Source organism: Monodelphis domestica, chromosome 3 (assembly GCF_027887165.1).
Source record: "Monodelphis domestica isolate mMonDom1 chromosome 3, mMonDom1.pri, whole genome shotgun sequence".
Taxonomy (NCBI): domain Eukaryota; kingdom Metazoa; phylum Chordata; class Mammalia; order Didelphimorphia; family Didelphidae; genus Monodelphis; species Monodelphis domestica.
This window is the reverse complement of record NC_077229.1, coordinates 448,945,900-448,962,664: the sequence shown is the minus strand read 5'-3', so window position 1 is coordinate 448,962,664 and position 16,765 is coordinate 448,945,900. Positions and strand designations below refer to the sequence as shown.

General features: G+C 36.6%; 1 protein-coding gene across 4 annotated transcripts in view; it reads left to right on the top strand.

Moving 5' to 3' along the window:
* Positions 1-16,765, top strand: part of C6 (complement C6) — a 57,690-nt gene that overhangs the window by 11,154 nt on the left and 29,771 nt on the right. For all 4 annotated transcript variants that reach the window (XM_007487412.3, XM_007487411.2, XM_056824574.1 and 1 more), the window contains 3 exons: positions 2,744-2,888; positions 3,905-4,046; positions 13,738-13,876. In XM_007487412.3, the coding sequence (XP_007487474.2) occupies positions 2,744-2,888; positions 3,905-4,046; positions 13,738-13,876 (426 nt within the window). The remainder of the gene's footprint in view (positions 1-2,743; positions 2,889-3,904; positions 4,047-13,737; positions 13,877-16,765) is intronic.

Here is a 16,765-nt window from a genome sequence, read left to right as displayed (position 1 = left end):
GTAAGTCATGCCAGTATAACAAAAATCATACATAAATGTGGCAGTTAGATGGCATACTGGATAGAGTGCTAGACATGGAATAAATAAGACCTGAGCTCAGAATCCTGCCTCAGACATTTACGAAATGTGTAACCCTGGCCAAGTTATTTAACTTCTCTCAGCCTCGGTTTCCTCATCTGTACAACAGAGATGATCAAAGCACTTACTTCACAGTGAGTATTAAATGAGACAATTTATTCAAGTACTTTGCAAATGTTAAAGAAATGACTCATCTCAATTTGTGCAAAGGACAAATCTTAGCATTTTCATGATTTTTAATTCATGCTAATTGAAGTTATATTTATGTAGAATATGGTCATTAGTTACAGCCTAATGTAAATTTGAATTTGAACAACGTGACAACTTCTTGGGATTTGTTATTCATATTAATCTAGTAATTAATATTATCATTAGTAATAATAACATTTCTTTAGCGTTATACCAAATTATCAAAGGATTACTCTAAAATGGTAATAAATTCATGTGGAGTTTAGTTAAGTCAATAGGCATTCATTAAGTGCCTACTATGTCCCAGAGCCTGTGCTAAGTCCTGGGGTTGTAAAGAAAAGCAAAAAATAGTTCCTTCCCTCCAGAAGCTCATCATCTAATAGAGGAAAGAGCAAATAAACAACTTTGTACAAACAAGATTTAATCAACAAAGGGAAAATCCTAGCATTAAATTAGATTAGGAAAATCTTGCAGAAGGTGGGATTTGTAACTAGAATTTGAAGTGTGACAATTAAGAATTTCAACAGACTAGTTTCTGGAGATATCAATGTATTCATTAGGCTAGAATTAATCAATAAATTAATGGTCTACAATCTTCTCAATCAAAGACAAAGAAATTCCTTCAGACAAGACCCTAAATGCAGTTTGGAAGTCCATTATCCAGACCCTCACTTAGCTATCCCGATCTCTGTTTTAGGAGAGTCCTGGGACCTGGAAAGGTAAAGCAAAATATTTAGCTCCTAGGGTAGGAGTAGGCAGGGAGGAAAAGTCAAGTTTCTGGTGGGATGGAGATGTTCCAAAAGTAGGGCACTGTTGGAGGAAATGACTTACATTGGTAGAAGAATTCTCTACAGAGATGAAATCTAATTCCAAAGGGAAGCAGAGAAGAGCAGAGGACTCTGGCTACTGCTACTCAAACCAAATCAGTCTTCTTCTACAAATAAACATAATGAAGCACAAAGAATATAAGTGACTTATCTAGAATCAACTGTTAATAAAGAGGAAAATCACAATTGGAATCCAGGTCTCCTGACTCCAAAATTAATGTTCTTTCTTCCAATCTACACTGTCCTTCCTTGTCAGGTATTTTAAAACCTCCAATCTCCTTAATGTTGGAGAAGGAACTAGGTGGCACGATAGTTAGACTACACTGGACCTACGAGTCAGGAAAACCTGAATTCAAAAGACTTCAAACATTGACTACCTGTGTGATTCTAGGCAAGTCGCTTAATTTTATCTGCTTCAGTTTCCACAGCTGTAAAATGGGGATAATTATAGCACCTACTTTATGGTGAGGGTCAAATAAGATAATTACTTTAAAAAAAAAAACACTTAACAATGCCTGGCACGTTATAAAAGCTAGCTATCATTGTTATTATTATTCATCATATATTTCAGTTACATTTCTCATTTTAGTTTTTTCTAGTAGATGAGGGAAGCAAAATAAAGGAAGAAACAACTGAATGTATAACAGGGGCTGAAATTGGGATCAAAAGACTAGATGGGAATAAGAAGACTGATTGATGACCAGTTCTCCTTCCATTCTGGAAAAATTTCAAGATTTTAAAGTATGCTGACCTGAGAGCTTGTTTGAGCTAGGTCATTGATCTCAATGGACCCTGACCAAATTGGATATTATAGTAAGAATGCCAACAGGACCATGGAGTTATTTCGCATCTTTTTAAAATTACATTTCAAATAGGTATTTTGAAATTGGGGAAATATTCATATCATTTTCCTCTTCTGCCTTTTTTCCAAAGAATTATAGAGTCTTCTTCATGTTTATAATCTCAGAGTATTCACAGATAGGGAAAAGCTAGCATAATGCTTTATATATTTGGGGATTCAAAAATATTTATGTTCTGTTGTATAATCAAAGGACTTTAGAGCTGAAAGGAATCTTAGAAATACATTTTTTTTTATTTTGTAGAGGAGTAAATTGAGGCACTAAGATATTTAGTGACTTGCTTCAATTGACACAGCTAGTAGTGGAAGAGTCTAGACTAGAGTCACAACTCTGCAAAGCAGGAAAGGACCTAAGAGTTCATCTAGTCCAGTTCTCTCATTTGGTAGATGAGGAAGTTAAGTGATAGAGAGAGCAAGTGACATACAGCGAGTAAGTAGGAGAGCTGGGACAGAAACTCAGTCTTCCTGACTTCACATTCCTTCCCCCCTACTTTGGCTTTCTGTGGACACCATCTCTATGAAAGCCATGAAATCATAACAGACATAAAATTGAGTCAGGCTTAGTAATTATCCAAGAATCTCAGTTGTTCTGGTTCTCATTTCATTATGCTTTTTCCTCAAAAAGTTATCATTGCCATTTTAACTGATAGAGAAGCTGAGTCAACAATGAGAAAATTCTTTTCCTAAAGTGATGCAAACCAGGATTAAGAGTCCAAGTCTCTGGACTATAAATATAGTATTTTGGTCAACAATAGGAAGAGTCCCCCATTCTTCTCTGCTTCCCTTTCAGTTTCGAATGAGATCCATTTTGCGTCCTTCACAATTTGGGGGGCAGCCTTGTACTGAGCAGCTCGTGACATCCCAAAAATGTTATTCAACAAAGCTGTGCAACATAGAAGACATTGACTGCAAGAACAAATTCAAGTGTGACAGTGGTAATGTACTTTTTTCTTGGGTGTCATCTCTAGCTTTGAGAAACAGAACAAATAAAAATAAACCATTTTACTTCTTGTAAATGCTTTTTGACAGCGGTTTCCACCATGTTGGAAAGAGGTTTTTTTTTTTCTTTTAAATGACAACAAAAAAATCCTCTATGCAAAATTCTACTGATTACCAACCACGTGTTCAATGGGAGCTTTTAGATGATAATCATCTTGCTTAAATTCCCTGATTATTTTATTAATCCCATTTCTGGGCCACATCACTTTTGTTGATATTACCCAATGAGGCAGACTTTGCAAAGGAAAGGAGGAAGGAGACCAGATTGATATAAAAGAAGAACTCCTATTTATAGGCTCACCTTGGGATTATCAGAAAATAGGGAGAAAATCATCAGATTAATAAAGTTATTTGAAAAGTTTGTTTTAAGTTTAAAAAAAAACTACGTTTACCATTGTTTAATGGTACCCAAGATTCTTCCAATCTGAATGATTCTCGACAATTTTCCCCAGAATAATTCCTCTTGAAATGTGTACTTTTCATTTTTCATCTTAAATCCTTTCTGATTATTTTAATTAACTTTATAAAAATGATAGAATCCCATAGAATTAGCCATTAGCTAGCTGCTAGCTATTATGAATGTTGTCCCCATTTTGTAGTTGAGGAAAGTGAAGTCTAGAGAATTGAAGAGGCCTGCCTAAAGTCACAAAATTAATGTTAGAGCTGGAATAGTAATCCAGGTTGCAAAATTCCAAGGCTAGTGAGGTTTGCACTGAACCATGACTCATGTATATTTTGATAGAATAATAATCTTTTTTCCCAAAAGAGTTAATGTCAGGGTTCTAAATCAAATTGTCTAGATCTATAAGCCAAAACTATATATCAGACTAGTTGAACATTCACTCTGCTTTGCCTTAAAACCAGAAAAATTTATGACTCCAATTTACAAGTCTTTTTTTAAAAAATTATTAAAGTGTTTTATCATATTATATTTTTCTCTTCCTCAAAACAGGCCGATGTATTGCCATGAACTTGTTATGCAATGAAGAAAATGATTGTGGAGATAGCTCAGATGAAAAGAACTGTGACAGAAAGAAGAAAGTGTGTAATAGGGTATATCAGCCTATCCCAAGTGTGCAGCTAATGGGAAATGGGTATGTAACTACATAATTTTTACCAATTTTGAAGAGAGGGAATCACTGAAATATAGTGTTAGTAGTAGAAATGGGCTGAATATTTGATGAAAACTGTTAAGGTAGGATTTGGGTAAGGGAAAAACAAGAGGAAAACATATAAATAAATTCTGCTTTATTGTTTGGGAAGGGTAGGAAAGGAATAAGGGTTTAGGAAGATACTACTTATTCTTATACTTAATTTAAAAGATTATAACTAACTAAGCTATATTACTAAACATTAGCTTCCCAAATATGCCAATCTCACACCAAGAGCCCAAATCAAATAGGGCCAGGAGTGGATGCTGTTAGTGTCCAAGTAAGTCCAGATTGATGCTGCCAGCAACCAGATCCAGAAAATTCCTTCCTCTGTTGATCACAGGCAAAACCCTCTTCAAGGTCCTTTCAAGAGAGCCAACTCTGTGAATACAAACTGTTGGGCATAGAATCTTCCCAGATCCCAAGGCTCAGGGTCCCATGTGACCCTTGGTCACATGCTACTGTCAATCATTCCCTGAAGTTTGCATTTCTCAGTTTTTGCAAGAGTTTTGCAAATTGCAAACCTTTTCATCCTTTATCACAAAACCAACCCCCATCAACTCCCTTTGCATTGTCATTTGCACTCTCCTCCCTCCCATAATGCCTTGTTGCTTATAGAACCCTAGAAATGTTAGCTCTGGAAGGGACCCCAGTCCAACTTCCTCCTTTATGGATAAGTATAGAAGCACTGCCTGCAGTGACTGGACCCTCAGCCCAGTCCTGGTGAGGAGTGTCAAGAGGGAGAGAAATCCTTCCTCCTGCTTTGGGAGAATACCTAGATCTTCATGAGGTCTTGTAGGATTTGCTATTATGAAGAATAGCAGCAGCCTTGCAACAGATTCCAAGTATATCTAGAGATGCCACTATTGTCAAAAGCAATCAGAAACTGAATCTGAGATCTTTGGGCAGGAAGAGATTACAGAGTATTTGATCCAATTATCTCCATTTATGGATGAAGAAATGAAGACCTGTTGAGGTGGGAGAGTGAAAATGTTTAGACTTGGTCTATAGAGGATGTACAGCCAACTTCCAATACTTGAAGGCTGACATGCAAAAGAAGGATTAGACAGGTTCCATTTGGCCCCAAAGGGCAGAACTAGGAGAGATGGGCAAAAATTACCCAAGTAAATTTCGGCTGGATATAATTTTAGGGTTGTATTGGAGCCAGCTCATGGGGACTTGGTAAGTCCATTGTTAAATATTCAGTGTAAGCATTTAAACCTTAGAAATGTATTGTTTGGTTGATTATCTAGACTTAAGATAGTGATGAAAAAATATCTAAAATAAAGAATAAACTAAAATATGTGTTGGGGTTTTGAAGAGTTGGTTGTGAATTATTTACTAACACAGACCTAGATATAAAAAAAATTTTTAATGATTTTAGTATTCCAACAATGCAATGGGCTGCTTTAAAAAGCAGTAGTGGGGTCATCGTTACTTGAGGCATGCAAGCAGATAATGTTTGCACATTGAACAGATTCCTTCCCCAACATGGTTCCTATTAAAGTGTTGCCAAGATACTTTCCAACTCTGAGATTCTCTGAGGGGACTTGTCCAAGGCCACACAATGAGTTAGTCTAAAAACCTAGACAAGAGCCTTATTTATAGTGTAGAAGTTGTGAGGAATAATTGAGAAGAGAAGAAATAAGGGTTGTCTAGGATAAGTAAAAGAATGGTGATGAGGGGCAGCCGGGTTGCTCAGTGGATTGAGAGCCAAGCCTAGAGACAGAGGTCCTAGGTTCAAATCTGGCCTCAGACACTTCCCAGCTATGTGACCCTGGGCAAGTCACTTGACCCCCATTGCCTAGCCTTTACCACTCTTCTGCCTTGGAGCCAATACCTAGTATTGATTCTAAGGTGGAAGATAAGGGTTTTTAAAAAAAATAGAATGTTGATAGAATAATCAAGTCAATGGAATATGATTTCATGGAATTTCTTTGATAGGATAATATAAATAAAATCCTTTTTCCTCTTTTGCTACTGGCCAAAGGGCCAACAGTTCACTGCTGTCTTAGATTGGGACACACAAGGACAGGGTTATTTAACTTCCAGAGATAAATAAGACAAAATCTTGAAACCAAGAGAAAAAAAGAGAAATAAAGGACCATGCTTTCTTGTTTATTTTGAAATGATTAACTAGCAAGGATGCACCAAAATTAAGCAAAATACCTTTTTTGAGAACTCTTGCAACTAATTGGATTCATCCTCCTCTCAATTCCCACCTGCAAGGTTTGGTTTGGAGATCAAGTGTCAGCAATTTCTTTGCTCCAAGATTGCAGCCCATTTGGCTATAATATCTTACCATCTTTAGGATCAGAGTTCTAGAGCCCAAAGAGACCTCAGAGATAATTAAGTCCAACCTGACAATTTTACAGAAGAGAATGAAGCAGCTGAAATGATTTGCCTGAATGAACATAAGTAGAAGACATCAGATGCAGCATTTGACACCAGATGTTCTGACTCTAGAGCTCATGTTCTTTCTTTAACAATTAAAAAAAAAAAAAGGTTTGCTTTGGAAATTTGGGCTCCAAAAGTTCTTGGTTTCAAGGCAAAGTATAGGGAAAGTTCTACTAGCCTGATAAATAGACATGGGGATTTATAAAAATGGGGTGATAGCTCATTTTTCTCCTTCTTAAGGGGCAATAGATATCTATAATACTTATCTAAATACTTATCTTCCTTTATCAGAAAGGGAAATAAATCTTAGAACCTTATCATCATATTGAACAATAGAACATATTTTACCTTCTTAGAAGGGGAAAACACAATATGTATTATATTCCTGAACAATAAAATCAAGCTCACTGAATTATCACTTATTTTTCACAGGACACTGGGAGATTAAGTTCCTATTTATGACTACTATCCAAGTAGTACTGAGGGATTGTTGGTAAAACATTTGTAGGTTGATATTTAAATTACTAAAGAGATGCCTAAACCACTGAATACCACTCAGGGCGAGCAGAGATTATCATTTCATGTAAGTGATTACTGTTATTGGTAATCAACGTTATATGTTGGCCATAAGATAATCTAACCATCTCTTGTCTCTCTGCTTTGCAATTTTCAAAATGTGAATCCATATTTATCTCACATGATCTTCAGAGCAATTCTTTTTTTTTAAACCCTTACCTTTTGTCTTGGAGTCAATACCATGTATTGGCTCCAAGGCAGAAGAGTGGTAAGGGTAGGCAATGGGGGTCAAGTGACTTGCCCAGGGTCACACAGCTGGGAGGTGTCTGAGGTCAGATTTGAACCTAGAACCTCCCATCTCTAGGACTGGCTCTCAATCCACTGAGCTACCCAGCTGCCCCCTTCTTCAGAGCAATTCTACGAGATTGAAAATATGGATTATCACCCCCATTATACAGGTGTGGAAATTGAGGCTCAAATAAGTTTAGTGACCCCACAAAAGCACAGCTTAGAAATGGCAGGGCTTGAAGTAGAATTTAGCTGTTCACATTCTTAATCCAAGACTCTTTCAACTGCACTACTTGCCTTTTTAAGTTACCCCCTCGTCCTTCACCAAAGGAATAAAAGGAATAAGCATTTATTAAGAACCTATAGTGGGAATGAGGAAACAGAGCATCCTAGATAGCTCAGTGAACTGAGAGCCAGACCTAGAGACAGGAATGTCCTGGGTTCAAATTTGACTTCAGACACTTCCCAGCTGTGTGGCCATGGGCCAGCCACTTTACCCTAATTGCCTAGCCCTTACAGCTCTTCTGCCTTGGAACCAATACACAGTATGGATTTTAAGATGGAAGCTAAGGGTTTAATTTTTAAATTTAAATTAAACTAAAATTTAATTTAAATTTTTTTTAAACTCTGCTATGTGCATGTCACTAAGCTAAATGCTTTATAGTTATTATCTCATTTAATCCTTATAACACTGGGATGTAGATGTTACTATTATCCCCATTTTAAATTTGAGGAAACTAAGGCAGAAAGTGGTAAACTGACTTATTTAATGTCACACAGCTTGAAAGTGTCTGAGACCGAATTTAAATTCAAGTCCTCGTGGTTCAAAGTCCAGGGCCCTATTCAATGTGTCATTAGCTGCATCTTGAAATCCATTAAAGAGCCAGTAGAATTCTTAGCTTCACTCACAAATACTCAAAGCTTAGGCAACAAACACGAGGATGCGTGACCCTCAATGAGTATACCTTCTTCAAAAGGAAAAGAGGAGTTGGGGATTTAGGAGGGCACTGTATTACAAACAGCATTATGATAACGATTAATATTTATATAACACTTTAAAGTTTGAAAATTCTTTTACCTGATCCTTTCAGTGATCTTCTGAGGTAGCTATTGTAGTTATTCCCATTACATAGATTAAAAAATGGATGCTGAAAAAGGTTAAAAGACTTGCCCAAAATCAGAAAGCTAGGAAGTGGCTGAAGCAGAATTTAACTCAACTATATTTGACTGTAATTCTAGCTTTATATTCACTATCCTGATGGCAGACTCTAATGCATATTCTTGTGAGAAGTCTAGGAGCAAGAGTAGGAAAGCATAATGGAAAATATTTAGGTTAAGATAAATAAAGAGAAAAACAGAAGTTATTTTGTCACATCACAGATCATTTCTACAGGAAGGAGAAGTAGATTAAGAGTTTGGGGGAATAGATCACAATTCAGATATAGATTCATAACACAATAGGAATGGGGCGCTTTATTCATACAGATATCTACTAGAGCTCTCTTTCTGCCAAAAGTAGAACTTCTACTATCTTCCTTTTGCCTTAGAAATTTGTGTTAGAAAATAATTCCATCCCTCAAAAGGTAGAGGAGCTAATGAAGGGCAAGTATTTTCTAGATCTGATTCCTTTATAGGGAGGAACTGGTTTCAGAGGGTAAAAATGGTGGGAACCCTTGGGGAGAGGTAACCAATTCCCTTCCAGAGTTTGCAATAAAGAGGTGAAATCCAGCATTGTTTGACATCTACCAGAAATTTTTAGGAAATTCGATTTTGAAAAATTCAAAGGAAAGTAGGTTATATTCTATTGACTAAATCTGCAGAGGAAATCAGTCCAGTTAAGATGTGAAATGAACAAAAATGAAAGTCTGAAATCAGAAAGGAAAACAATTCTAATGAGAAGGAAAAAGTGCAGCTTGTCCAAAGAGTCTAATATGGATGCACAAGCTACTCTTCAGCCAATTTATTTTTTTTTAATTTGGAAAAAAGAAAAGAAAAGCTACAATCCCATAAAGTGTCAGAAATAATTGAGCTCATTCTGAACTGAGGCAGTTGAGGACAACAAAAAGGGATTCAAGTTCTATTAGAAGAAAAAAGAAGGTCAAAGAAAGAAATAAGAGCTTTGCATAGAGCAAATGGTTAACAATAGAGAGACAGCAGAGGTTCTCAATTATGATTTTAGTTCCTTTTAATTTATTGATGACCTTAGTTCTAGAAATTGTTGTTCAGTCATTTTCAATCATGTCTGACTCTTCATGACCCCATTTGGAGTTTTCTTGGCAAAGATACTGAACAACTTTCCTTCTCCAGCTCATTTTACAAATAAGAAAATTGGGATAAATGGTTAAGTGAGTTATCCATGGTCACTCGGCAAGTGTTGGAAGCCAGATTTGAATGCAAGATGAGTTTTCCCAACTCAAGGCCCAGTGCTCTGTCCAGCACCACTTAGCTGCCCCCAGAAATTACAGAATTGAACCAACTGAAAAGCCTTTCATACCCAGAATTAGTAAAGACATATTAAGAGACTGTCTGGATGCATGCATACCCTTGATAAATTCAGATCATTTGCTCCTGATGAGCTACATTCTTGGGAACTGGCAGACACCATTGTTGAATTGCTGTTGTTCAGTCGTTCAGTCATGTCTGACTCTCCATGAAACCATGGACTATACATAGCCATGGGATTTTTCTTGGCAGAGATACTGGAGGATTTGCCATTTCCTTCTTCAGTTGTTAGATTACTGTTAGTGATATATGAAGGATTCTGAAAAATTGGGGGGCGTAAAATGGAAGTAAAAATCTTGTCCTGATTTTCAAAAAAATGGAAGAAAGCAAAGTGTATGTACTGTAGACTTGTAAAGTTGATTTTAATTCCCAGGAAAATCCTAAAATAGATCATTAAGGAGAAAGCTGGCTAATATCTAGAAAGGGAATATGTGATTACAAAGAGTCAACATGACTTTATCAAGAAAAGGTCATGCCAAACTAATCTTACTTCTGTTTTTTTGATAGGACTTTTAATGGGTAGAAGAGGAAAACTGTAGCTGTGGCTATTATCTACCTAGCTTTTAAATGAAGCTTTTGATTAAAAAAAAACTCATACTATTTTTTTAAAAGGATGGAATATGGATTGGGTGAAAATACAATGAGGTGGCTTCAGGACTGTTTGGATCACTAAATTCTGAGTACTTATGAGTTGTTCACTGTCAACGTGGAAGGTCTCCAGTGAAGCACAGACATCTGTGCTTGATCTTGAGCCTATGTAGCTTATTGTTTTTATATCAATGGCTTGGATAAAGTCATAGAGGGTGTGCTCACCAAACTTTCAGATGACACAAATCTAGGAGAAATAGATAAGATTCAAAAGGATTTTAATAGGCATGTTACTTTGCTCAATCTAATAAGATGAAATTCAAAAGGGACAAATGTAAAATCTATACTTGTGTACACAAAAATCATTTTGCAAAGATATAATGAGAGAGGGATGATTAGACAGCAGTTTATCTGAAAAAAGGTCTGAGTTCTGTAATGGACTATAAGTTCTATATGACTCTATAATGGGGTTTAGCACTCAGAAGAGAAGAAAAGCAAATGGGATCTTGGCCAGCATTAAAAGACCCATGGCTTTCAGATTTGGGCAAATGATCATACCAGGGTGCTCTGTGCCCTTGCTGGACCTCATTAGGAGTAGGAAGCTCAGTTTATGATTTTAAAATGACACAAATAAACCTGAAATTCCCAGAGGAGGACATCCAGGATGTTAAAAGGCCTTGAAAGCCATGTCATCTGAAGACTAATTGAAGCAATGGGCATGTTTTACCTAGAAAAGAGAAGATTTAATCCAGAAAATGTGATAGTTTGCATCAAGTATTTAAAGACTTGTTGTGTATATCTCTGGAGGGCAGAGCCAAGAACATGGTTACAGGTTGCAAAGGCAAAAGTTTAGGCTCAAAGTCAAGAAAAACTACCTATTGGTTGGAATACTCCAAAATGGGCCTAAAGAACTGGAAATTTCCCCCTCCTTGGAGGTCTTCAAGTAGAATCTGAATTATCACTTATTGGGTACATTATAGTGGGAATTCTCTTCATGGATAGATTTGCCTAAAAAACTAATGAGATTTCCTCTAACTCTAAAATTCTGTGATTCTGGGAAAATAACAACTGACATATATCAAGGAAGGGATGGAAGGAGCCCTGCTTCTGGAGTCCTACCTCTGATGTTAATTACCACTAGACCTGGGGAAAGTAATTTCAGCAACCTAGACCTCCGTTTTCTCATTTGTAAAAAAGAAGAGGTCAGGATGGGGAGGCTAGGTGGCTAAGTGGATAGACAGCCAGGCCTGGAGATAGGAGGCACCAGATTTAATTCTGGCCTCAGATACCTCCTAGTTGTGTCTCTGGGAAAGTCACTTAGCTTCCACTCTCTAATGGTAAAGTTATGATGCCACCATAAGGTTGTTTGAAGTCAAGGGATTGGGATGAGATCCATTTTTGCAAGATCTTGGACAAGTCAGTTATCCAGGGCTTCATGTAGTCACATGAAGTGCAAAATTATGGTTTTATCTAAATTTATGCTCCTATAACTGCCTTATAGGAAGAGAGAAACTCACTAGTTTTATAGCGCTTTATGGTATGATTCAAAAATACTTTCCATGTATTATCTTTTTTATCATCCCAGGATCCCTCTAAGATTAAATCATAGAAGAGTTCACTGAAGATTTGGAAGGTGAATTGATTTCCCCAGAGTCTTATAGGTAACATAATTAGGACTCACACTTGAGTGTTTGAACCCTAAGGACAGGGCTCTACGAGAGAGTAGATGTAGGTGACACAGTGGATAAAGCTGCTGTCCCTAGATTCAACAAGACCTGAGTTTTAATCTGGTAGATACTTCCTGGCTGTGTGATTCTGGGCAACACACTTAATTTTTCTCTGCCTCAATTTTCTCACCTAAGAAATAGGAGTAATAGTAGTACCTAATTACCAGGGTTGCAAAGATAAAATGAGATAATACTTATAAGACATTTTGTAAACCCCGAAATGCTCTATAAAATTATGTATTATTGTTTATCATTATTATAACTATGCCCCTAAATTTTATCCTGAGGAAAACTACAAGGAAATTTCAAGTAGTTTGATTTCAGGTCCAAATAAAGAAGAATTTCCTAGTAACAAAAGGTTTCTAAAAAAGTGAAATTATTACCTTGATCAAAAGTAAATCCCCCATCATTGAAGATATTATAATAGAGACTAGATAACCACTTGTTTGAGATACTAGAGAAGGTAACCCTGCTCAGGGCTATATTGGAAAAGACATCACAGTGTAAGAGGAAAACTGAAAACTTTCAATGTGGATTCCAAAGATCTGAATTGGAATCTCCAGTAGTTCTGTTATTTACCTGTATGACTTGGAATAAATCTCTTATTTAGCAAATAGTTCCTCATTTGTAAAATAAAAGAATTAGAGTTCTGAGTTTGCAGTAAGGATCTAGGTTCAAATTCTACCTTACTATCTATCTGTATGACCCTGAGCAAATTACTTCATCTTTCCATGACTCAGTTTTCTCATTTGTAAAATGAATGTATTAGACCAGCTGACTTTCATAGAGGTCCTTTCCATTTCTAAGTGTGCTTCCTAAGATTCTAAGACTGGATAATCTTTAGAATTTCTTCTTATCCAGAGAAAGAACAGTGGGAGTAGAAACACAGAAGAAAAACAACTGCTTGATTACATGGGTTGATGGGGATGTGATTGGGGATGTAGACTCTAAATGATCATCCTAGTGCAAACATCAACAACATGGAAATAGGTTTTGATCAAAGACACATGTAAAACCCAGTGGAATTGTGTGTTGGCTACTGGAAGGGGGGAGGGGGAAAGAATATGATTCTTGTAACCAGGGAAAAATCACCCTAATGCAAATATAAATAATATGGAAATAGGTCTTGATCAACGACACATGTAAAACCCAGTGGAATTTTGTGTCGGCTTTGGGAGGGGAGTGGGAGGAGAGAAGGGAAAGAGCATGAATCATGTAACCATGGAAAAATATTCTAAATTAATTAATTAAATAAAATTTTTCAAATAAAAAAGAATCTCTTCTTATTAGATTGTATTATATTATTTTTCTTTATAAGCAAACTTCAAAGGCTATGTTTGCTTTGCAAATAATGAAATATTGATAAAGTTTAAATTTATGTCAAATCTGGAACAAGTAGCTAAGGAGACTGATAAAAAGCTAAGCATGACTCTGAAGGAGTATGTTGGTGGCTTCTGGCTTCCTAATCCTCACCTATCCTCACCCTCTAGACATGACTTCCCAGGCCAGAATAAAGTATCCTCCTCCCCAGAGTATCTCAGAAAATATTCAGGGGAGAAGAAAAAGAAGGTACTGCTTCACTGTTGTTCAATTCCTGGATATTGCTTTGTCCCTAGGTTTCACATTCTGGCAGGAGAGCCCAGAGGAGAAGTCCTTGATAATGCTTTCATGGGAGGAAAATGTAGAACTGTCAGAAGCAGCAGAACCAGTAACCCCTACCGTGTCCCAGCCAATATAGAGAGCATCAACTTTGAGGTACAACCACATGGAGGTCTGTGACAGAGGTCTGAACTCAAGGAAGAGTGATCTTGATCCTGAACCCCAACCTGAGAAAGGGAGGTCTCCACTCTTTCTCCCTCTCTCTCTCTTTACAAACAGACTAACCCTCTATTACAGGTCCCTTGTGACACAGGAGCCCTCTAAGCCAAACACTAAGTTTGGTACACTTTGCAATGTAGTGGGGGAAGTGGGATTTCATGTGAGAGTCAGAAAACCTAGGGTGGAGAGCACTGAGGACATCCTCAAGAACGGGTAGTGGGCCCAACCTTCACAAAGGGAAATGGTTCAATTGATTCAGGATTCTTAAGATATTTTCATTCCCATTACTGATTTTCTATAGATATTAACTCAGAAATGAAAATAAGTCCAATACTATAAGCCAATGGCTCCAGGCTTAAGAGAAATCTAATAGTCTAATGAAAACCAGACAGGAAACTTCTCCTTTTAATAAGAATCTGGTTTTGTAGGAGGCAGCTAAGTGTTCAATGGATAGTCAAGTCTGGAGAAGGGAAGGTCATGAGTTCAAATCTGGATTCAGGACATCCTAACTATGTGAACCCGGAATTTGCCTAATCCTTACTGTTTTTCTGCCCTAGAACCAGTACCTGGCATTAATTCTAAAATGGGAGGTAAAGGGTTTTTGTTTGTTTATTTTTAAGTGATTTGCTGCTGGCAATGTTACTTTTCCCAGCTTGGTGTTTTAGCCCAATGGGCTTCAAATGTTTTTGATCATGATCCCTATTAGTGTAAAAAAAGAAAAGTTTTGAGCAGTAACCTTCAGTAGGTGTATCTTTACTTATTCATGTTAAATGCCTGTACTATTATGCTAATAATTATGTTTATCATAGAACATACAAAAATAGGCATTTCAAAAGGATGAAAGACAAAATAATATTTGATCCTGGAGTCTATTGATAAAGACAGATCTGAGCTTTAGTAAAAACCATTTGGGCAGTTATTTGGAGAATGGATTATAAAAGGGAGAGACTTAAAACAGGGAGACTAGTTAAAAGACTGTAAGAGTAGTCTAGGTGAGAGGTGATAAGGGACTGAACTTGGATGATATTATGAACAGAGAGGAGGGGACCAATAAGAGAGAGATAGAATTAGGAATGACAAAATTTGACAACTGATCTGACAAAAAGGTGAGGAAGAGTGAGGGGCTGAAGATGACACAAAGGTGATGAACCCAAGGAAAGGTTTGGAAGAAAGGTGAGTTTAGAAGAAAAAAGAACTGAGTTCTGTCAGAATCTATCCATCATTACTCATCTTATAAACTTCACTCTGTGCCACCCCCCCCAAAAAAAGGAAAAATGGAGAATTTTCTCTATCCAAGAGCATCTTCCATATGAGAGAGATGTATTGGTAAAATGGGGTAATGTGTGGAATTTTCTCTATGTTCCCTGTACAGCTGCTATTATGGGTGCTTAGGTAGCAATTAGATTATAACTGTCCTAAAGAGCCCAAATCCAGATCAGAAGAAAGGAACTTTTGGCATGCAAAACTACCATTATGGAAAGTTAAAAATTTGTTAATTGCTCTGCTTTTGGCAAAGAAATAGGTAAAAAAAATATTGAAAATATTGAAAAAACATTTCCCAGACCCCTCTTCTAATTCTTGCATCTATCCAGATGTCCTTATGCTTTCCAATTCTCTTGCTCTGGTTCCTGTATTTCTCCATGAGTATTTCTTAAAATATAATGTGACTATATCACCTCTTTTTTGTATTCTAGTCCTTTTGAATAAAGCATATTTTTCAGTCATATTCCAGTCATGTGTCTCAGCTTGCCAAGTGTCAGTGATATATATGAGGCAAAATTTGTTTCTTTGTGTTAGGATCTACATAGAGTTCCCTCTTTTCAGTATCCATAAATTGTGTGTCTATAATTATACATCAGAGATCAAATGTTTTATTGTAAGATTTCTTCTTGCATAAAGTTTCCTGAGAATTAATTTTCTTCTCTTTTGCTATTCTTTTGGTATTATATTTGCTACTGTCTGCTGTGTCTGCCTTGCCAGATCTGTACAGTTTTCTTTCTCCTTCTCCAGTTAAAAATGCTCTAAATGAAATTAGCAAGACTCCAAGAAAATATATCTCTATGTATAATATATCTTTCTATGATCATATCTATATCTATTTCTGTATTTGTATCAATAAATAAATAATGTGTCTCAACAGATAGCTATATATTTCTGTCTATCTCTATATCAATAGTTATGGCTATTTATAAATTGTATTTGACTTCCTTAAGTATACTCCATCCCTGGTCAAGAGTCTGTCATTCAAGTTTCAAGTCATAGTTCAGAAATTGTAACCTCATTCTTCAACAGCATTTTCTTGACCACCAGAACTCTCCTTTCACCTTTCACCTGAATCCCCTACTTCAGTCATCAGTAATAATGAAAATCCCACTAGTGCCAGTAAATGCTTTAATTTCTTACCTAAATAATAATATTCTTTAGCAATACTTTCTGTGTTCCTTCTGGAGATATCACATGTCATCATATAAATTAGTGGGAAATGATGATTAGATTTGACAAATCTCAGGAAATATTCATTGTCACATGCCCCAGGAAGGAAAGCAGACCTCTCTATTTTTGACATCTTCTTGACAAACAGCTGCCTTTTTAGCTCTCAGCAGGAAGGCAGGAAGTTACCAACCACCACTATTTTTTCTTTCTTTGCCTATGGCTGATAGATTTCCTGATGGCACCAGTGAACCCACAGTATCATTCCTTGGAGCAAAAAAAAAAAAGCTGTTTCTCCTACTTATTCCTCTGGGGGGGGGGGAGCATCATCATTATGATTTAGGCTCAAATGTTTTTATTCCTCACTTATTTGGATTTCTAACTTTGTTTCTTGGT